The 23,594-nt window shown below is 46.6% G+C and overlaps 1 protein-coding gene across 1 annotated transcript; it reads left to right on the plus strand.

The window, feature by feature from the left end:
* Window positions 1-11,923: 11,923 nt before the first annotated feature.
* On the plus strand, window positions 11,924-20,553 carry dera (deoxyribose-phosphate aldolase (putative)). Its single transcript, XM_049025274.1, is given in 10 exon segments — window positions 11,924-12,074; window positions 12,697-12,794; window positions 13,000-13,147; window positions 14,072-14,167; window positions 14,678-14,812; window positions 15,819-15,947; window positions 18,731-18,843; window positions 19,049-19,070; window positions 19,073-19,197; window positions 19,882-20,553. Coding segments are annotated over 10 exon segments (954 nt in total). The 5' UTR covers window positions 11,924-12,043; the 3' UTR covers window positions 19,939-20,553.
* The last annotated feature ends 3,041 nt before the right edge of the window (window positions 20,554-23,594 follow it).

Consider the following 23,594-nt stretch of genomic DNA (forward strand, 5'->3'; position numbering starts at 1 on the left):
GAAATTCCGTGCCCTCTGAATCTACCAGGGTATCCATTCCCCTAACGCACCCTTAAACATACATTCATACGTGGAAGCATAACTGGGAGGTTGTTACCCAAAAGCAGTAATCAGCCTCAAATGGTCTGGAACCTGTGTGATTCTGCTCCCATGAAGTGTGTGAGATCTGCCTTTTGGCCACATGTTTGTTGCATACTGACGCCTCAGTTGGATGGTTAGCAAAGGGTAGTGTTTCTCAAGCAGGTCCATGTGGACTGTCTGGTAGGGAGCCGAGAGGGAGCAAAAAAGGACCGGACTGAGAAAGGCATAACCTAGTGTAAAACAGCCATGTCAGTTAGCGATGTGGGTTTACAGTTTGCGTCCTGCACAGACATCCCAGATACTGACGTGTAATGGTAGAGGCACAGTATAGGAGGGGGCGTGTAATTGCATTTTCAAGCGAAATCTGGGTGTGCTGCAGACCACAAGCGAACCAGCCCGGACAAGACCACACGCATGCAGCAGGAGTCCGCTGGTGGACCTGGGGGGGGGGGGGGTGGTGCAAATGTATCAGGAGAACGATATATGGTATGAAGGGACCTGAAACTGGCCTCTCACCACCAAGAAAAGTGGACGTCCTTGTACCGGTGTCCCGTAAATGACTCAGCTCCGCCGACCTTTAAGTCTGTCGCTGATGTTTCGTTTTGCATGCATGCCTGTGCCAAGCGTGACAAAAAGCCTTTACTGAAGTCAGCACAAAGTTATATCTTCAGCTCTGCATTCGTTACTGTTTATTAGAACCAACGGTAGCATTCACCACAAATCCACCAACCTGTACGGACTTGTACTCTGAATCACGGCCAGCCTGACTCAAGAATGACACAACGTGGGGAGATTCTGCCTGTTACCGTCCGCGTGTCGACAGGGCAGGGCAACATTACGGGAAGAGGAGACTCGTTTATGGTTCCGCGTTCGACCGCAGGCGACGATGGAGAAAGGGTAAGCAAAGTAAACGGTGGGTATTTGGCGGTACGTCTTTAAGGTACGTTTTTCAGTGAATGACAGTGGGGTGAGTAACAGAACCAGCAACAGCTTCCAGGAAGATTAATAGGAGAGAACAAGGGTATCTGTTGTCTGACAATGATGGCAACTGAGTGAAAAAGCGAAATGGTGGAGATATTTTTTTATTTTCCACGAGTTCCAGTGAAGGCCGCACACTCGGTTCGATAGATACCACTTTTCGGAGCTCAGAAATAAAAAAAAGAATTACAAGCAAACTTTTTAGAGACTGTGAAGCCTTGATAGTGCTAAGAAAGCGCTATTCCCATAGGACAGTCGGTCTGTTTATCTACCATTGACCGATTTCCCTCCACGGAGATGAGAGGTGGAGTCCTTCCTTAAGCAAAATACCTTCTCGAGTGAAAGTGCTGGCAGTTATTTTCACACTGGGATCTGAAGTGGATGTTAGCCTTCCCCGGACAGGAAGGAGAGCAGCCGATAGTGGGGGGAGATGCCACAAAGCGAAGTACGAATGACGGAACAGTAACGGAGAAGAATAAACCTGGAAGATTGGGGTTTGTCAGAAGAAGGCGCCGTCAATCTCCTTTTAATGGGATTAGAGAAGAAGGAAGAAAGCCGTTTGCACAGTGCATGATAATTCTGATGAATAAGACATTTCCTTGATCTGTTTGCAAACCAGGGGCTGCAGGGTGGGGAGGTTTAGGGTTTAGGGTTAGGGTTACGCTCAGGGGCTCTTGACCTGCCACCCTGGCCAGGACTGGGACCTGGAAGGCGGGGAACGTCAAAGCCGGTCACCCCCGTTCCTCCCTGACAAGCAGCTTCCTCGTCACACGGCCCCAGTCTTTAAGGGCTGCGTCATTACGAATGCAACTGGCCATAAAAGTCTCAGCTGAATCCCTCCCTGGTCGGCCGGCAAAACCGGCGTCCAAATGGGGTGGGCGCTCTCCCCGAGCCTCGTTTCCTGTCCCCTTCATGGATTCTGCACGTCGTGTTCGTGTGGGTCCCCCGAGTCTGATACCTCTTCCCTCTGAATATGATTTTTGAGATTGCAGATGCTTGACTAGATAGATAGATAGATAGATAGATAGATAGATAGATAGATAGATAGACAGATAGATAGATAGATAGATAGATAGATAGATACTTTATTAATGCTGAAGGAAATTGTGGGTTTACAGTACATGAATGCATACATTTAGATAGTAAAAAGACAATAAATAATAGTCAACAATAAACAGTAACAGTGCAAGGAATGTCAGGGAAAGTATTGCACAGAATTCCATAATAACAGTTCAGAAATTAATACTATTGCACAGTGAACAAATCAATGTTCTGTGAATGTGACTTGATTAGAAAAGGAAAGACAACTGTACAGAGTGTATGGATTAACTACAACTGAACTACACTGCATCGTATTTGTATTTAGAAGCGTATAAGGTGCACAATATCTAAATGTGTATCACGTCTTGTAAATAGCAGCTGAGAAGGTAATTACTCCAGCTTCAGCCAGATCACTTAAGCAGGTTGCCCTAGACTGCTGTCAGTCCAGCTTCTGTCCTTGAGGTGTGATTATTAGTGCTTAATTAGATTTTTCCTGTGTCTTTCTGCCATGGACGATGCTCGTGCTGCAGGGTTGATTAACGCAGAGCATTAAAGGGTCTTTTCTGTGCTCAGACTTTTCTGAGCCGTATCCCAATGCCGTGGACAGTCTGCAGCAGAAATCTCCCATAATATCATAGTTAGGAATCTGGCAGAGATTCCCATATGGCATGCGCTGCTCCAGGGCGGGTGGGGGGTGGGGGGATAGAAATATGTGGCATGACAATCGCTAGAACATTCTGCAGCCGCGGTGCGGGCCGGCCAAGGCGGTGGGTCATTCTCTGGGGCCTCCGTCGGGGGGGTTATGTCACACTGGAAACATCTCAAACAGCCACTTCAAAGGCGCAGCGGCCTGTGCGGTACCTGAATGGGAAGGCCAGGCCGTCGGCGGGGGAGGGGTGCCGTGCATTCCCGGTTGCACGCTTCCCCTCCTCACAAGAAAATGAGTCATTCGTCATCCTCTCTGCATTTTTTTGGGCTCCCACAGAAGGATTCCCAGCACTTGCCATCAGTGTCTCCCCATCACATATGTTTACGGAACAGGGTGGCCTGAATAAATCTCAAATATATTCTAAACTGCAATCCCCCCCCCAATCTCACCCCTAGCCATTTGCACTGACTCTGGGATTGGGAATGTCGTGGTGCTGAACGGTTCCAGTTGTGGGGTAGGATTGGTGGAGGCTGGGGGTGGCCCATTGCTTAGGAAAAACAAGATCCAGGTCCTTGGGTACAAAAGGGTGGGGGGGGGGGTATAAGTCAGGGCAATGCTGACAGCACAGGAGGTAGGGAGGTAGTTAGGGGCCGGGACAGGGTCTGTGGGGGTTTTTGAGACCCGCTATATACTATGTAATGTGTAATAGCCCTTTGGGGTAGGGGATCTGTAATGTGTAATAGCCCTTTGGGGTAGGGGATCTGTAATGTGTAATAGCCCTTTAGGGTAGGGGATCTGTAATGTGTAATAGCCCTTTGGGGTAGGGGATCTGTAATGTGTAATAGCCCTTTAGGGTAGGGGATCTGTAATGTGTAATAGCGCTTTGGGGTAGGGGATCTGTAATGTGTAATAGCCCTTTGGGGTAGGGGATCTGTAATGTGCAATAGCCCTTTGGGGTAGGGGATCTGTAATGTGTAATAGATCTTTAGGGCTGGGCAATATCAACAATATAGATACTACAGCTGCTTCTCCTAAGCAGGATCACGGACCATAATATAACATCTAAAAGATAAGAAATTGAGAAAAAGTTGTCAATAAGCTGTCAATAAGGAAGACTGATTGACAGCACACATCAGCCTATCATATCACAAAAACGCATGCAATTGTAGCCAATTATATGTTCTTATATCTGTTTATCCCTCTGTTTATATGCTCCCTTAGAGAAACCTCAGTGTCAAGGGGAAAAGTGGCAACCCAGCAGCGTGTCATCTTTGAAAACAGGGATACTGTGAATAAACAGGGTAACAAGACGAGGTGGTGTGGAGGTAGTCTGGCAATGTAAAGTCTGACATGCAACAGGCTAGTGTCATGTACTGTAAACTCCCCCAAAAACTCGTGCCAACTAAAACTGGAAATACTGCCAACGTATTTCACCACCTGAAGCATTGGCATCCAGCAGAACATACAGAACGCAAGTGTTTACAGTCAGAGACACAACTAGGGATTCCATTTTAAATCTGAAGAAAAGTGGAACAAATAACATCCCGTATTGGCTCAAAACCGGACACAATTTCACTTTTTGGTAGCAACTCCGTGGCGGCATGGTGGTGCAGTGCTTAGCACTGTTGCCTCACACCTCTGGGACCCGGGTTCGAGTCTCCGCCTGGGTCACATGTGTGCGAAGTTTGCATGTTCTCCCCATGTCGTCGTGGGGTTTCCTCCGGGTTCTCCAGTTTCCCCCCACAGTCCAAAAACATGCTGAGGCTAATTGGAGTTACTAAATTGCCCGTAGGTGTGCATGTGTGAGTGAATGGTGTGTGAATGTGCCCTGCGATGGGCTGGCCCCCCATCCTGGGTTGATCCCTGCCTCGTGCCCATTGCTTCCAGGATAGGCTCCGGAAAATAGCACCTTGAAATAACGAAATAATATTGTGATAAATATTGATACCATCTGATATGAAAAACATTGTGAAAGAATGTTTTGCTATATTGCCCAGCCTTAATCTATGTAGGGCTGAGTGGTATGTGAATTATTACTGAAATTCACCTTTCAAAAAGATCCTAAACATGACTGGAAATTTTCAAACACAGTGCTTTATATACTATTATATATTAGCATGTAACTTCTTTTATTCTTACTTCTAGAATTTAGCTTCACTATTATAAATGCAAGAAAGAAAGCAAGAAAGCGTAGCCTAAATTGGGTGTTGAACCTTGGTGATGTGGGGGTGGGGGGGTGGGATGGACCCCATCAGCAGTACAGGTGTGAGTGTTTCCTTCCTGCTTCTTTTCCGAATGTCTGGCTTTTGGTCACCAAAGGGCAGGACTCGTTAGCTGGGCCCAGCTCTGCCTCAGGCAAGATTAGAGGTCACAAGTCAGTTCCCCTGTGATGCATGAACACGTATGGACATCTGTCATGTGACCTCATGGCACAGTACACTCACAGTGCAGACATTTAACAAAAGCATTAATGGGCCGCCCTACGCTAAGAGGTCATTTCACGGCTGCCGCTGTCATCCTCTGTCCATCTTTGATGGTGACGGTGCCTCCCATCCTTCCTGGAAACACAGTCCCTCACACACAGCCCCGCGCTGCTCACACACGTAACTAGCGAGTAGGGACTGCAGGTGGAGTATGAGGTACACGCCTGTTGGATCAGGCACTGACCTGCATGATCACTGACAGCCAGAGTGAGCTTTGACAATGCTTGCTTGTGATCACGGTTGTGTAAAACAGCCCCTACTCAATCTCTAGTAAGACACTGACTTTGTACCATAAATCAGACTCAATCAGGCTCAAACCTTGCTTACTGTTATTGTCATGGTACTGGTGTGTGCTCGTACCGTGTGAGTACTGGCAGACCATAATATATCACCCAGGAGAACTGATGCCTTTAATACTGGCACAGAGGGATAAACAGATCCTAATTAGAGGTTTAGTACTAGGCGGTCGCAGTCTGACAATCAGATAGGGCAGCGCGTTACAGTGTCTGTGGACAGGTCATGGAGGTACGGGTGGGCCAGTCCTGCACCGCCTGCACCAGCACATCCTGCCTCCATCTATCGGGTTCCCCAGAGCCACCCAGGCAACTCGACGCCAGCAGCAAAGTTCGTGTCCCTGACACCGTCGAGCCCCAGACTGCCATGAACTGCAGCGTTGGGGAAACCGCTATATAGTGAAACGGCTTCCTAAAACACCCCCATGGGGGGGGGGGGACGCCTGGGATCAGGGTGGTGGCGCATTAATCATCCCCTTCAATATTGTCACGTATGCAAACCGTAAACAGGAGAGTCCACTCACCGCTTTGACTTTGTCATCCGACGCCGCTACGGCCACTCCCGCTAGCGCTTGGCGGAATGAGTCATGTGACAGCAGTGTCATGTGACAATAGACACCTCCAGTGGCCGGCAGACATTAGCGTCTCGGGTATCCACCCACAGACGCCCCCTCCCCCCCAGTCCTCGCCGCAGCTGTTCCCTGCTTTTGAGCAAGAGGGTTTGGAGCAGGACTGTGGGTGGGCTCAAGCAGAAAGGGGGGCAGCTAGTGGGAAGGAGACAGTCACTGTTTACATGGTGACAGTCAGGATGCTGAGTAACGCCTCTCTGACACTATGGTGGATGGGGTTGGGCTGTGGGGGGTGGGGGGCTCAGCTGTGACTCACAGCTCAGTCACCAGGGCCGTGGAACACAGTCATGGGCATAAAATTTCCTTTTCTCTTGCTCTGACTCACTCCAGTTTCAGTACCCCCCCCCCGCCACCCCAAGCCTCACTGATGACCTCATTGTAATGAGCCGCAGATATAGTCGGAATGCTAGGCTGCGCCGGCAGCGATCTCCCTCTCTCTTTCCGCGGCATCCAAACAAGCATCTCACATGCCAAAAAGTGTCCGGAGTGATGTTTGCTTCCACGCCACAGCTACTGAGACCCCAGCCATGCATGATCTAGTGCTAGTGGGTGGCAGGTTAGTGGGATAACAAGCCAGTGGGTTAACAAGCCTGCTGGCTAACAGGCCAAAAGGCTAACAGGTCAATGTACTATTGGGCTAGTGGGCTAACGAGCCAGCGGGCTAACAGGCTGAGAGGCTAACAGGCCAAAAGGCTAGTGGGCTAGTTGGCTAATGAGCCAGTGGGCTATCAGGCCAACAAGCTAAAAATCCAAAAGGCTAGCAGACTAGTGAGCTAATGAGCTAGTGGGCTAATGGGCCAACAAGCTAACAGGCCAATGGAGTAGCGGACTAGTGGGCTAACAGACCAGCAGGTGCCCCATCCACCTGCCGTGAGAGCACAGGAGACCCTGCCTCCACCATCAGCTCAGGCGTGAAGCAGATCAGAGTGGTGACCAGTCGGCACACGAATCTGGGCCTCACATGACATGTCTCTACCCCACTCCCATTGGTCAGAGTGTTTCAGCCCCAGTGATGCTTCTTTATTGGGGCCCCTGATGGTTACATGCTCCTGAGGGAACACAGGAAGAGTGATACACCATGGATACAGAATCCCCAACCGCCAACGTTGCTGCTTCACGGGAAATGGGCTCTCCTCCGTGACATCCAACCCAGTGGGCACACATTCAGCGGTGGCCCCTCACCTGCCCCTGCTCTGGCCCTCTCATCCCCGACATGAGTCACTTCCTGCCCTGGATATGACTCAGCTCCCTGGGCCGCCTGGGGACTCGGATCTCCATTTCCGAGTGGCCTGACAACCGCAGACTTGCAGGTAGCCTGTAGACTCCTTGAATGACTCACCCACACCACCCTCCAATCCCAATGTTTCCTCGTCAGAACCTAGGGTACGAGCCGCAATCTGAACAGCTGATGGTACAACCTTCCATTTTTAACACACTGTCCTGTAGCACAACTGGGCAGGCCTGTGGGCTTAGACCTCCATGGACGGGGTGCAAATCCTGCGTATGTAGAGTTTGCACGCTCTCCAGAATTCTCTGGGTGCTCTGGCTGCTTCCTGCAATCCAAAGACGTGCAGTTTGGATAATTGGTGTCTCTAATTTGCCAAGGATGTGTCTCTATATGTGTGTGTGTTTCTGTCTGCCCACCCTGCGACAGAGTGCCATCCCTTCTAGACTGTCACGTGCCGCATGTGCTGGATGAAAAGTTAGGGAAAACAAATGTATGTCCTAATTTATGTAAGATGACAGCTGTATGTATCCTCTAAGCTCCAGGCTGGCCTGTCCAGATCCTCGTGCCACTTGTCCATTCTTCAGACATTCACAGATACCATTTTCCATTCCATCCATTTACACTGTGACACTTGGCTGCCAGCGGATATGTGAGTGTCCAGTGATTGGTCGTACCCTTTCCCTTGACATCTTAGTCATCGCTCTGATTGGATACACCATTACTTACGATGAACCAATGAGTGCGTAAGGTCTGGCCAGGTCAGATCGCCACCATCTCAAAGACAGCAGCTAAGAATCTGCGGCTTTTCCCCCCGAATTCATGCACGGGATGGCAAACTCCCTTCGAGATCCGAGACTTATCCTTCAGGTTTTTTGGTTGCCTGTGGGGGGGGGTTTGGGGGGGGGAGTGCACCCGGGAGGCCGGGCTTTTTTTCCATCACCGTCGCATTTTACCTTGGCAGACGAAGCGGACCAGCTTCCTCGACATGTTGGTCTTGTTCAGGACTCATATTAAAATGGAATGACTCATACCAAATGCCAAATTCAGACCATATGGGGGGGGGGGGGAGGCACAGTCCAAAATTAGAAAGCAAAAGAAATCCTCTGGAGAAGCTTTTAAGTGGAAAAGGACTGCGTGGTATACATTCTTCCAGGGGTGGTTTTCAAAAAAAAAAAAAGACTTCCCTCAAGCAGCAGTACAAACTTCTACTTTGAGAGAGCAGCTCTAACCTTCAGAGCAGATTTATAACCACGGTCAACATTATCTTCATCATTTTTCCTTTTATTATTACTGTCGCTGCCGTTTCCCGCGACCCTGACCAAGATAAGCGGCTGTAAGATGGATGGATGGATATTGCTGCTGTTGCGTACCAGACAGCCTCGTCCGCGTGGGCATAGAGGTCCGCAGGTTCGCGCGTGCCAGGCCGGCAGTCTTTGCCATGCCTGAAGCAGCCCCATCTTATGACTACAACACCCTCACACTTTCCGCTCAGAAAAACACATCTCAGTCTCGTGGACTTAATTTACAAGTAGTTTAGTCCGACTGATCTTTGCACAAACTGTCTAACCAGTAACACTTTCTAGATCGGGAAAATAAAGGGGGCATTAAACGAAACTTCATTCTACAGCTAAGAAACTTATGTGCCTTTTGGGACCTTAAACGCAAGCCTGGAAAGTTGTTCTCGCCCGCCGCGTAGTAACTAGGCACAGCCGTGCGCTTACCGACTAATAGCCCAGAAACCAATTGAAAATATAAGAAAACTTCACAATTGCATGGGCGTAAAATTAACTAGTGTATTGCGTGCTGCGCAAGAGGCTCTGACTGTTTATTAAAAGTTGTATCTATGTATAAATAAAACGATGAGGTAATAGTATGCATTGATATATAAGGTGACCGGCTACATTAAACACCACAAATCAATGGCTTGAGAAAATTAGTCCAACGCGTGGGTTATATCTCCACCTAGTGGAGAATGATGTGTACTCTACACGAATTTACCCAATTAAATCGTTTTGAATTATATTGGGATTACGTATTCGTTTCACACCATATATAAATGAAACCCTCGATCCTATTTTCGTCTTCTTTCACAAAACAGAGTTTATATAGAACCAATTAATGTTCAAAGCAAATATGTATAACAATATGAAATCCGGGACAGCTGAAACATCTTGTGGAAAAAAACCTAACCACTAATTTTATGTTTTTAAACTTCGCATCCGGCCTGAAATGTATGCCTCTACATCGGGAAAACCTGACTCTGTGTCTGGGTTTGCCAAGAGTCACTGATGGTTATGAAACTCGCCTCCATCTATGGTTAGTATAAATGAAATCTATACTTCACACGAAGATACACTGATCACTTGAAAAAATCTATAGCAATACAAAAATATTTGTTTAAAATTAAATGTCACATGCACTGAAGTCGAGAGTAAAAATATGTGTTAAATCTTTGTATCGTTTCAACAAACTGCAAAAAAACAAGTAGGTTCCATTATTTAAACCTCGTGAACACGGCCTTTCTCACTATTTCCCAGATAATTTCATGAAAACGTGTCGTCATATACTTCTTCCTTTATGCCAGTTTGCCCAGACAATTTTTTTTTCATTAACACGAGACTTTTTACAGTTAGATATTATACCTATTTTTGGATACTTAAGTGTGTGAGGTATGGCAGACTGAAAGAAATACTTTGTACAAAATCACCGCCTGCTTTCCATCTCTTTCATATTCAATCAAAATAAACCACCACAATTTCAAGAAGGGAAAGTGAGGTTTTTATACAATTTTATAGATTTGAACCCAGACTATAAAACATTTCAAACTCCTGCGAATATATGGTTTTCATAATATTATGCAGGGTGTCCATGGCAACAGGGATACTAGTGGAATGCCTTGGCAGAAACGTCAACTCCCAGTCCACAATTGTCTCTGAATGGGCTCTATGGTATGCAACAAAACACATTAAACTTTCCAGGGCCAGATCGCAAATCATTTTCATTAATAAAGAGGAGCAAACGACACATATACACGGCGATATCATCATAAGTCCGATGCAATCCCACTATCAGGAGTGAAAACAGACCATCGGTGCTGTAACAGGAAACTGTGTTGTGGTTTCAGACGCGGGGTTTTCATCGCTGGAATGAGATCATAAGAGAGAGAAAGAGAGAGAGAGCCCAGGACTCCCGTGGGTGACGTCATTGCTCTGCAAAGTTTAATCTGGAGAAATGTATCCCAGACTTCCAGCAGTCAAATGGCTCATCCGTAGTCTTTTCACTTTCTCAGGCAACTCGAAAAACACGGATACCGGGAATTATGTAGATATTCGGTTCCTTCACAGTGCAAGATCAGCACGCATTATCCAAGACTTTTCCATGAACGAAAAACTTGATTCATGAATTATTTCTGCGAATATTTGAATACTCTTTCATTACTGTGCATGTGGGGAGGATATAGCCTTTGTGATATGATTACTGCACAGACAAATTCATGAATTTATTTGATGGATACTTGTTTATTTAATTTGTTGCTCACTTATGTTAACTATAGGCCTATGTTTTGTTTCTTAACCGTCAATATGGTTTTATGTACATCATTTCGTGTTACTTTTAAATTGATCAATCCATCTTTCCTCCAACTCACTATCAAGTGCAGCTGCAATTATACATCATATTTCGTACACTGTTCACTGAGTGACTACAGGACATCTTTCCAGAGAAGCACTGTCTTTGATTATACATACTCTTTCATATTGTCTTTACATAGACGCTTCAAAATATTTAGTCATGCAAGAAATATGCCAGTGCGGAGCAGAAATGTCATTTGATATTTTCATTTAACGACACTGGTATAAGCGTACAATCAGTTCCAATTAGTATGTGACCAGAGCATTACATTTATCAAGTTTAATTGCCCTAATATTAGCGATTTTTAGAGTATAAGACACCACTGCACTACACTTTATCAGCATCTTACTCATGCTTCTTTACTGTGGTCCATTTGCCACACTGCATATTTATTACGTTTTAAATACTCATTCCTATTTTGCACTGTTTTGTATAGTATTGCAGTGGGTTCGTCCGGTCCCCCGATAACCTGCCCTGTAACTGTCACACCAATTTCACTGTGCTCCTCGAAACACGTGAAAATAAAACTTCAAACTTGCACTTCATCAATAACAGAGCTTTCGCTGTACCACCAGAAGGTCACAGACATGGTAAAGGGATCGTTATAAGTGGACCACGGGGTATCCGTTTGATCTGTCCGGGAAGGTCCTGTGGGAGCGGCGTTGGTCTTCGTCTATCTGATGTTAACAACTGAAATTTCTCAAGGAAAACATCCAGACGCCAGATCATTGCATTTCCAGACGAATTCCGTGCCATATCAATTACACATAATTCTGGATGAGCCTTACGGACACACGCCCTGCACTTTCTTGGGAGTTTAAACTCAGTTGTAAGATTTGACAGTCATCGTTATGCTCGTCACGTGACAACAGCGACGGGCTCCTGCGGCGTAAAAACGAGGTGCGACGCGATTGGCTACATGAAGCGAGCGGACACTACCGTGATGACGTCACGGCCAGGAAGCGGTTCTGTGTTAGGAGTGAGACACGAAAACAGGCAACTTTTTTAAGTCGGTGCTGCATTTCTTCACAATGCCTGCAAGAAATCCAGGAATTGACCTAGGTAAGGGGCAGTACGTTGCGGTACGGCACAGTGCAATCGAACATTGATTGCGTAAATACTTTTAACAGATTTTATGAGTTAAGCATGCTGTGTATAATATGAATGCTTCATCACCGTTTCCGTGCTGTGTTTGTTTTTACTGTATAGATTTCGAAATCCAGTAGTTGTTTTTAATTGTAGTGAATGACAGCCACACTGGCGACCATGTGCATAATTGGCCAGGGACACTGCGTGTGTGCCCGCGGACCTACTGCCACTTTCCTACAGGTTTATTTGCATTTCGTGCCTTATTTTATCGCCTGTAAATGTGTAACTTGCATGTTAATGTATGGTACCCTTGTTCGTTTGTTGGCGATAAAGTCGGTATGTGTCGGATCCCTTTCTCATGGACAGTTAATACACCGCACATGGCATGGCCTTGGGTCGCAATCGGCTAAGCCGTGATTCCCAGTATGGAAGCGAGTAAGCCCCATAATTTCAGTTATCTTAATCTGTAATCGTTTTTAATTGGAGTGTTTTTGTTGTACAGCGAATTTGTAAAAGGTTCCATGAAATATCAGATGGCTTTCAATGCAGTGGTTATAGGCGTTTATATGTTGTTTGAATGGTCTCTGCTTGTTAGACCTTGACTGGGTGTCCAAGGTCCGTGTAAACCAGCAGGCAGTGCTGAGACGCGCGCAGCAGATCCAGGCGCGCAAACAGGGCAAGAAGCAGTGGCAGGTAAGTGGATATATCGATGTTTTATCTCATCAGGCAGCAGTCTGTTCCCTGAGCTTTCAGCTTGGCATTACACCTTGTTACTACCAATCTCTTCTGTTTTTTTGATGGCTGATGCTTAATAAGGACCATCATTCCACTGTTGCATGCTCTGACCTCCCATCAGTAGGGGGCGTTTAATCCTACTATGCTTCTCGTCCCGCTGCAGGCTGCCTGGCTTCTCAAGGCGGTGACGTGCATTGACCTGACCACGCTGGCTGGCGACGACACGCCCTCAAATGTGCACCGGCTGTGCATGAAGGCGATGCAGCCAATCCGGCATGACCTGCTGGAGAATATGGACATGCATGACAAAGGCAAGCCCAGACCGGGCCTGAAGGATTATAGTGTGCATTCAAAATTGCATACTTACGCGATACATGCTGAATGCCTACTACTCGTCCGCTAATGCAGTATGTACTTCATGAATGCATGAGAACAGTATGCTGTCACTCAGACAGATTGTGGTCGCCAGCTTGCGTATTACCTGACGCAGATGTTTACCAATGACGTAGTTTGATACCTGACAAAGTTAAACACTGTTCCCTTTTCGAATTCATGCAAGTAAAAGAAAGTGTTTGCAAATGCCGTTCTGCACGTGGCGATTCAGACGGAGCCTCGGTCGATTGAGGTACCATTTGGGTACCAGTGAGGCTGATTTATCCTTTGACGCAGCTCTTGATCTAAGACAGGTCCTGTGCACTCTCACCGAGACGCCTGATGTTTAAGATCCCTTAAGGACCCCTTTGACTTCCCTCATGGTTGGCGTGATGGCCTGCCACACTGTAACATCTATTCGCTAGCCGTCTGCCGAACAAACACTCCATATCTTTTGGTTATTAAAGTGGTGCTTCGTGCTTTAGATTGGTGCTAGGTTGTCAGAATCGCCCGTTTTGTTGCAGAAAATTACAGATTTGATCTATGCATTTCAAATGTCTCAGACTGAAGAAAAATCACACATTTGATTTGGGAAAAGATATTTAAAATCCAGTCAGAGCCACAATTGGACGGAGTGGGTTCTGCATTACTACAAGCTATCTAGTTTTTAAAGAGCTCTCAATATCTGTAAGTAAAACCCAGAATTACCCACCTTAGTGTAACGTCTTGGCTTAATGCTTTGGTCTGGTGCTTCGGTGTCTTGCCTAAGTGGACCACACACCAGAGCTGGTTCTGATTCTGAGGTCACCTGCCTGGAGACAGTTTGGTAACTTTGCGTAATGTTGTAATAACGTATTTTGCAGGTATCACCACGGCTGCAGTGTGTGTCTACCCAGCCCGCGTGGCAGATGCTGTGAAATCGCTGAATGCTGCTAATTCCCGCATCCCAGTGGCGTCCGGTAAGGGGGGGTGAGGGGCTTCCTGTGTGATTCTGCAGCAGACATGGTGTAAGTTTACAGTAAATGAACAGCACAGGTATTGTATACTTACAGGACACTGAAGTGTACTTCAGGAAGATGGCAGCACATTTACTCCAAAAATGCAGTGTAAAACCAAACCATCCATCCACCCATCTTCCATAACCCCTCCTGCAGAGGTCTGTCACCCTGGACAGGCTACAGAACACACACACACTGTGTCACACACTACATGGCAGTTTGCGTTTTCGGCTGTGAGAGGACACACAAACCCAGAGGAACCTGCAGACGCGCTACAGAAAGAGCAGTGTTGGGGGGCTCATAGCCCTGAAGGGGTGAGGTGGCAGAGCCTGTCCTTCCTGCAGTGCTGCCCACTTCTATAACATTTGTGGGGTGAATGTGAGCCACATCCACAGCTCTGCTCTCAGTGTCTATCTGCAGCTGTCTGTGCTCGTGACCGTGCCCCCTGTGACCTTCGCATCCCCCTTGCAGTGGCCACCGGCTTTCCCGCTGGCCAAACGGCCCTGAAGACGCGGCTGGAGGAGGTGCGCATGGCTGTGGAGGATGGGGCCCAGGAAATCGACATTGTCATTAATCGCTCACTGGCCCTCACTGGGCAGTGGCAAGGTAACCCTGTAGGGGGCGACGACGGGTACCCGCATTCATATGATTAGATAAAATTGAGATTTCCTCTCCACCTTCAAGAAATGCCCCAAGCCCCATCTGGTCCAGTAGCCTACATCACCCCATGTCCCTTGAACACTCTTAATATTGCCCTTTCTGCTGATGTAACAGTAGTATTATTATATTCTTGCTTTGTTGTACATTGTAGTGAGGCTCCTGCTTCTTGCACATGTGCCTGATCGCTCATTGGAAGCTCAGTCTAGCTGCACTAATGCCTAGTTGACTCTTAGGCAGCTGATTGCTTGTATTGTGCTATTTGCCTCACCTATATAGAGGTTTGGACAAAAGTGTTCATTAAATAAATAAATGTAAATATGAAACTGTGTGTTTAGTAACCAAGAATGACTGTGGTGCCAACTTAGGTACAAGAGTTTCCAGTGAACGACCAGTAAGGTTAGCAGTAGAACGAGAGGCATACTTCACTTTTCTAGAACCAGGCGTCAGAAAGGGTCTGTCCAGTGAAAAAACCACGAGGCTCCGGGGAAGGGCTGGGGGGATGTATGTGATTTCCAGGGCGTAAGTCGAACACACCCATCCTCAAGGTCGCTCCTGGAGGTGCGAAATGCTTCCTGCCTTTTTTCCGTACGCTCCATTCCCACTCGGTTTCTGCACCGCGTCAGATCGGCCCTAAGAACATTCACAGGTTCAAGATGTTATAGGCAGAGTCAGAAGAGCCTGCTGAAGTGATGTCGGTGAAGAAGAACCAGAGTTGAACATTCCTCAGGACATTGACCTTTGCCATTTGTGTGCTACATTCACTCTGTCTGTTTTTGTAGGTCAGGTGTTTCATGATGTCACTTCCTGTCAGCGGCAGTTAGAATCCTGGATGCAGGCTTTTTATGTTGTTCCTTCTTTCTGGCAAGATCCATGTCTAAGGTTTAGCGATCTATGACATCACTCCCAGTGTCTGCAGCAGTCCCCTTGATCTTTGGGCTCCTGTCTCTCCCAGCTCTGTACCAGGAGATCCACCAGTTCAGAGAGGCATGCGGGGCAGCCCACATGAAGACCATCCTGGCTGTGGGCGAACTTGGCACCTTCACAAACGTCTACAAGGCTAGTGTGGTCGCTATGATGGCAGGTAGGTCTGTCTGCTCGATTTCCGCCCGGTGCTGCTGCAGGCGACTATGAGAGAAACATGGCTGTAGCTAATTAATCATCACACACTTGGAGCTGGCAATTCATCTGCTGAACCTCACGTCTATAACAGGTTTTTTCTGTTAATCTTATTAGCTGTTAGCGGCCCACAAAACCAATAAGAAGCACTGGGGAATAAGTTACTCTAGCAGTATGGTAGTATAGCTATTTATGTGTAAACTGCCATAGTTAATGTAAGGGTGATAGTTTGTGCTTGTGGGAGTTTTATTTGCACCAAAATATTCTGAGGGCAGAAGGGAAAATGATTGGTTCAGAGAGAGAACCAATCTGATTGTAGAGGAGGTGGGTACAAGCAACTAGAGGAGGAGGGACCAAAACATCCGATTGGTTGGTCACACCTCTTGTAGTTGCTTGGATCCACCTCCTCTACAATCTGATTGGTTATCTCTCTGAACCAATCATTTTTCCTTCTGCCCTCAGAACATTTTTGCGTAAGTAAATACTCCCATAAGCGTAGTTTGACCAGGCTATTTAAGGTTAATGCAAATACCTGTAAAGAAAGTCACTTTTATATGAGGAACTGAGCCGATGAATAAACTCAAAAGTGAAGTATTTGCATTTAAAAACTTTATATATCATTCATCATATTATATATATATATATATATATTTATATATCTGTGAGTTTTGGGTTTGTCTTCCAGAATTCTAACTGCTGATTTTTCGTCTGTTGATTTTTGCATTATACAAAAAAATGACAGAAAATCACAAAATGGAGGTGGTGAGACCCATATTTAAGTAACACATGCACCTCCCTCCTCTGGCCACTGCGTGGCACTGTTGCTCATTTATGATTGCAAGCCCACCCTGATTGGGAGGCGAGGGTGAGAGATGCAGTGTGACTGTATGCTTAACTAATAATCACGTTTTAAGCCGATTACAGCACCAAATTGTCCGCGCTTCTGATTAAGATCATTATTAAAATGCATTGCTTTTGTCGCCGCACTCACTTCTTAATCTCCTCTTGTTTCTATGAATTCCGGATGAGATTTCTGAAATTGAATAATAATTTGATCCATTAATCTCCGAAGCCAGCAATTTTATTTTGCTCCCCCAGCAGCCTCCCTGGCCGGCGAATGAAAAGAGCTTCATTACGGCCGTGCGCATTTAATAACCATTATCCATTATCATGTAATTAAGACTCCCTATTACGAATCTTAAGGACAATGTGAGTTTGAGGAATGGAGGGAAAAAAACGACGGGGGAAAAAAACACACAGAACATCTCTTTAATGAACTGGAAAATGTTCATCTTACTCGGCTCGGTAATGAGGTGCCCAACGCCCATTAAACTTGAGACGGAGCAGAAGGGCGACGGTTTTTTTTTACAAGCCCCCAGTTTGCAGTTAATCTATTAAAACTGCCGTTTCATCTTCTATTTTTGTCGGGAAGCTGGTTAAACTTCGTTGCCCCCTCCCTGCTCGCCCACGAAGCGGGAAAATAATGGAGGGCTTTATTAATGAACATTCATGGACCTCCTGTTGCCTGTCATAGGCAGCATATGTTCCTGTCGCTCCCCTTGTGACACCCCCGTTTCCTTTACCCATGATGCTGTGTGTCCTCAGGCTATGGCCCAGGATCCTCACCCAAAAAGAAGCACCATTTCCCCCCTAAAAGTCTCCCGTCATATGCCCACGTGGCAGCGATCGGCGAGGTGTCGCTCGGCCGGTTAGGGTTCTGGGCCTGTGATCAGAAGGGTACTGGTTCAAACCCCAGGGTCGAACTTCATGATTTTTCCATTGGGTGCCCTTAGCAAGGCCCTTAACCCCCAGTTACCCCAGGAAATATCTGCCTTCTCAGCAAATAATGCACATCGCTTTGGATAAAAGCTAAAATAAAATGCAGGGACTTGCTAAAATACGATTGTTTGTGCCTGGAGAGTATTCCAACACTGCGCCTTACCTCCGATATTATTACTTTTGGGCCACTGACGCTTGGCTAGAGTCCGTGAAAGTTCCTCATGCTGAAAGAGGTGGAGTCTTTTCCTGGGAAAATGGGCAGGAAATGAGTTGGCGATTGCAGTCTGGCGTGGACATCCTTCTGATGAATGAATTACTCTGTTTGACTTATTGCCCTTTGCCTGGGCAACATTGTTCAGACAGGGCCACCAGCCTGGTGTTTGTCACCTGACCCCTCTCGGAAACCCTACCCCCCACCCCTCCATTGGTGTAGTGCCCCTCCACTTCCTCCAAGTCCCCTTCCCACTAATGCACTTAGTGGGCACTGATTTAATCTAATTGGCAGCAGGGTTCATTTAACCCATGGAATTAAGTAAGCGTATTAAGCAGATCAGCTCTACAGAGTATGCCACCATGACCCACAAGACCCCCCCCCCCCCCCTCCCCCCCCACCACCACCACAGCAGGGATGTTAGGGGAGAAGAGGGGTAGCCAGGGAGAATGAGGGCACTTCACGCTTCACCGTCCTCTTTGCAGTCACTCGGGGCAACTGCTTAGCACCAAGCTCTGCTGTGATAGGCTGGTTTCTCGACTGCTCACTGTATCTATGAGTGCTCTTTATCTATAGATATAGAATTACTAGATCTCAAAGGCTCTTTGAATGTCAATGGTAGTGAACTGGGTGGTCGTATTAGACATGAATAATCTTCCATTTCTGAGAGTGAATGTTCTTGCTGGGTTTTTTTTTCATGTTGTGGTTAGATTTCCTACAGGAACTAAATGCAGGATTTTTTTTGTATTATTTAACAGGATCTGACTTCATTAAGACTTCAACTGGCAAGGAGTCCGTCAATGCAACCTATCCGGTTGCCGTAGTGATGGTGAGGGCCATCCGTGATTACTTCCTAAGGACAGGCCATAAGGTCAGTAATTTATTAGGGCCTTGGAAACATTGTATAACATCTCCAGGATACATGATTTTCCTTTTAAATTGAAGTGTTCAGCAAATGGTCAACTGAAAAGCATAACTGACGCTACAGCACCCCGATCTGGCTGCTTTCTCCACTGCTACGTGTCAGTCCGGACTGTGATACTGCGATAATGGTCGGGTTGGGCGTCTTGACACAGGTGGGCTTCAAGCCAGCCGGGGGATCCGCACTTCCAAAGACTCACTGGTGTGGTTGACCTTGATGAAGGAGGAGCTGGGCGATGAGTGGCTGTGCCCCGCCCTGTTCCGTCTGGGAGCCAGCACCCTATTGGCTGACATCGAGAGACAGGTGGGTCAAACGCGCCTGCTCCTCCCATGATGCACCTGTCCCTGCTAACTCCACTAACTCCCTTCCTGCTACTTTAACTGCTTGCGTAGCTGACCCTACTAAACCCATGACCATCGCCGTTTCTGTGACTCCCTCCTTTTCCAGCATGAAGCACGACACCAACAAAAAGAGGAAATGTTTTAATCTACGGTTCATATCTACCCCAGTGGCCCTCAAACTCCAGCACAGAGAGCCGACTGACAGCCACAATTAATCACGGCTCACCAACAAATCTGCTTAATATTCACTCTTCATTTTTTAATCCATCAGGAAATCAAATTTAGATGATAACAACCGCTGTGTTTGTAATATGTTTTAACAACAGTAATAAATCACGCCGGCACAAACATGACAATAACTGTTTACTGATTTGTGGAAAACTTTTTTAGTATTTCTATCTGTGATTTTTAGAGTTTGTTATTTATGTATTTATTTTAATGCAGGGCCCATCAAAAAATGTATCCCCTAGACATTAATGAGTCCCGAGCAGGCTTTCACTTGCTGCACTGTGGCATTCTGACAGGGAGATGGCGCTGTGTATAATTGTTTGCCTTCTGCTTTGCACTTGGCCAGAGTAAGTGTGTATTGATCTTTCCATTGTGGTTAATTTCCCTTGGCTAATACACAGTCCTTCCCCCCTTACAGATTTACCACTATGTGACTGGCCGATACGCAGCCCCTTATGAGCTCCCCCTGGCCTGACCAATCAGCTGCAACCTCGCTCTCCCAATATTTCTCTACGCTATGCAATGATTGGTGGAGCACCCGGTTATGTGTACTGGAGCCAGGTTCCTTGAGGATGTGAGTGTGGAATGGGTGCAAACTCTCATGTTTTTCTAACTTGAGGTTATATATTTTGATTGTAAACTATGCCTTCAGAAGGTAGTTTGAATATATGTTTAATGACTTAATACTACCTGTACACGGAACACAAATGATCTTATAACTTTTATCACGTATTAAATTTGTACATTAAAACAGTATTATTCCTGATTCCAGTAGCATCCACAGTCTTCAAGACTAGATGTGAAAATAAGTAACAGTTGTATAGTTTTCCGTGGTTTCATGTTAGTTTTCAAAAATGTTTACAAACTGATCTCACTGAACCTTTGTCAAGCCTTAACTCTTAAGTCAATAGGAGTCCATCACATCTTATCTGTAATTTGAACGGCAACTGGTGACTGTGAAGGATTTGATGCTGTTCCACCTTTCTCAGCCTTACACACGATGGCAGTTTTTGAATGAATGTTACTGGACTTCACTGAAGGTCCAGTCATCACAATAAATTGCCCTTGGCTGATTTGAGCCAAGATCAGACCTCTGGTGACTGATGGCTTGAAACCATTGATTCTAATTGACTTTTCTGTATCGGGAAGCATCCTATTGGGGCTTTGATATCGATGGAGTCTGACCCCACAGATTCTGGTCTGTCCATCCACTTCTGGGGAGGAACCTGTTCTACTGGCCAGGGCCTCTCGGACATCCATCCATCTATCCATCCATCCTTCTTCTACCTCATCATTTTCAGGGTCGTGGGTGTGTCCCAGGGAACAGATACAGACACACACACTATAGGCAGGTAAGAAGCACAACTGAGCCTAATTGCATGTCTTTGGACTGTGGCTCATATGACACTGGGAGGTGTGCAAACCCTGCACACAGAACAGAGGCAAGATTCGAACCCCTAACCCTGAAGGCGTGAGTTACTCTTGCCAGAGCCACCTAGCCTGCCTCCCTCACATCCTGCAGTTCTTTATATTTTTTGCAATTTTTGGACGTTTATTGCCAAAAGCAAGAGGTCCACAGATGAGAACCAGCAACCTTCTGGTACCCAGGTTCTCCCCTGTACACTTGTGGTCTTTTTTTTTTTTGTTTTTTTTTTTTTTTACCTGTTTTTCAGTGACTGTTTCATTTTTATACAGCAGCTACACTTTCGTTTCTTATCTGATTCTTAGATCCATCCGTTCTTTTTAACCGCAGTTCAGATTAAACAAGCCACTCCCTGGCACTTGAGACCGAAGCCTCTGGGGAGTAGGAGCTATAACCTTTAGGCGTTAAAGGCCATGGCCTTAACCAGCAGCCTTTGTAAAGGCTTGTGATATTCGCCGAGCCAATAGAGTTGAGCAGTTGTTGGCTCAGCACCCCAATGCCCCCCCCCTCCCTCCGCTTACCTACGGATCTAGGGACTGTCTCTCCTCTCTCCCAGGCTGTGGGTAATGAGTCTGATTTGGGGGTGGTATCCCCACGGGGGGGAGATGAAAGGGCGTGCGCTTGTGTTTGGACCTGCTCCCATGGCCCCTCCCGCATCACGGGGCCTTTGTGCTGAGTGTCGGCTTAGCTGCGGACACACCCCCGTGGTCGCCCTTTGCCGCAGATGAGCTGAACCGGCAAGCCCCCCCCCCCGCCACATACACCTCCCCACCACCCAGCTCAGCTTGTTAAGCTCCACGCCCCTCTGAAGAATCCACACTCAGCGCTAACGACCTGCCAACTCACACCTTCGATTAAAGGCTTCAATTAATGCGTAACGAAGGCAGGCTCGTTTAGGAAGATTAGTTTTTTAGCTTTAGTAACAGAGGATGTCCACCATCAAGTAACCCCCCCCCCACAACAATATAATACTGTATTTGGGGAAGTTCCTATCCATCATGCTTATTGGGCAACATACAGAGGGTATAATCTTTGTAAATTTCATCAACCTAGAATTTAGCGGGTACATTCATTATAGCTTAAATGTGTTTAAATGATTTCTTTCAACAGTCCACATTCTGCTTGTGTAACTTTTTACTTCTGTGCTTTTTTTTAATTAAGATATCGAACGGCTTGCCCTTGACTTTCATAATCGGGGGGGGGGGGGCAAATGGAGCAGATTAATTATGGGCTGTAATAAGCACGCTCGGTGGGGATTGGAGCTTAGCTGGGCGGGAGGTGCTGGCTGAGGGGGAGAGGGCTGCGTCTTGATGAGCACAGCAGGTGGGCATTGCTCACTTCCTGCTGGGAGACGCCGGGTGTCACGCTAATAAGTGTCCCACCGGAGTATCATCCCCTGTCTTTGGGGACCCAGGCGCCAGAGACTGCACCTGTTCAGTTTGCACAACCCAATCCATAAACTGTTCATAGTAATTCATAGAAATTAATCTGAAACTAATTAAACTCAGTTGAGTGGTTATGTGCCGCTTTCAGACAATTCAATAAAACTATCATGTAATTTTATTTTCTAGACTTCCATTCATTATACACATCTGTGTGTCATATTTTTGCCTATCTGGTACTTTAGGTGGAATGCCAGATCATTACAGGGCACAAACACACATGTTCATACATTATGTCCAGTTTAGAGGCCACTAACTATACGTTTGTAGACTGCAGGATTCTGTACTGTAGCGTCAGATAAAAACCATCAGTAGGGTATTTAAAGGATTCATTGTAATGATGTCGGACAATCTGGTGCTGAGATGCAGCCTCACTGCTCCACCTTGTGTAGAGAAGTCGTGTTGGAACAAGACTGGTGCAAAGACCTTGTTCACCCTGACGCTGTATGACCTCCAGAGCACCAGAGGGCAGCGAAGTTAAGGAAGGGCAGAGCACATTGAACTACAAAGGCCCTCCTTAATGGCTGGCTGGGAGAACCTCCTTTAGCTAGTGCAGGGACACTGGATCTACCACCTCTGCCTGCCCTGAGCTCCACAAGGAGTCATGCCCCTTACCTTCCTATAGTGCACCCCTCTTTAGCATCGCTGTTTTGCTTACATATCAATATTATTCTGTGTCAAAATGTCCTTCTTGTCCATGAATGCCAAACACTACCATTCAGCAGGTGTTTTTAGCCTGGTGCTTTTGTGTTGCCATGCATTATTGGTAAGTAATACAGAGCAGTGACAGTGTTAATTTATCTGTGTTAGCTGGTCGGTCTCGTATGTAGAGCTTTACTTATGACTTGGCACGTAAATATATTCAAAATGCAAAACGATGACTTGCTATAGTAATATGCATTTATATATTTGTTGTTTCTCTTTGAGCACTTTGGAATAATGGGAGAGGGTAGCTTACGCAGACAGACACACACACATGCTCACACACGCTCACACACGCTCAGACGGCAATGCACTGACATCCTGCCCTGGAAATTCCACTCTTGAAAAAGGCTCCAGACTCTGTCCCTGTACTGGATAAGCAGTTACGGATGGATGGAGAGATTAAATTTGAAGATGGTTTGTTGAGCTGCCTGAGTCTCGATGTGATTTTTGTGGGGGTCTGTATCTCCTTCGTGATCCTGCTTAGCGCTGCAGTTACAGCTCTGTGCCGGTTGGCGCGTGGGCGTGCGCGCCACGCCGCTCGCTCTCTTACGCTCGCGCTGC

This window comes from Brienomyrus brachyistius, chromosome 1, assembly GCF_023856365.1.
Source record: "Brienomyrus brachyistius isolate T26 chromosome 1, BBRACH_0.4, whole genome shotgun sequence".
NCBI classification, from domain to species: domain Eukaryota; kingdom Metazoa; phylum Chordata; class Actinopteri; order Osteoglossiformes; family Mormyridae; genus Brienomyrus; species Brienomyrus brachyistius.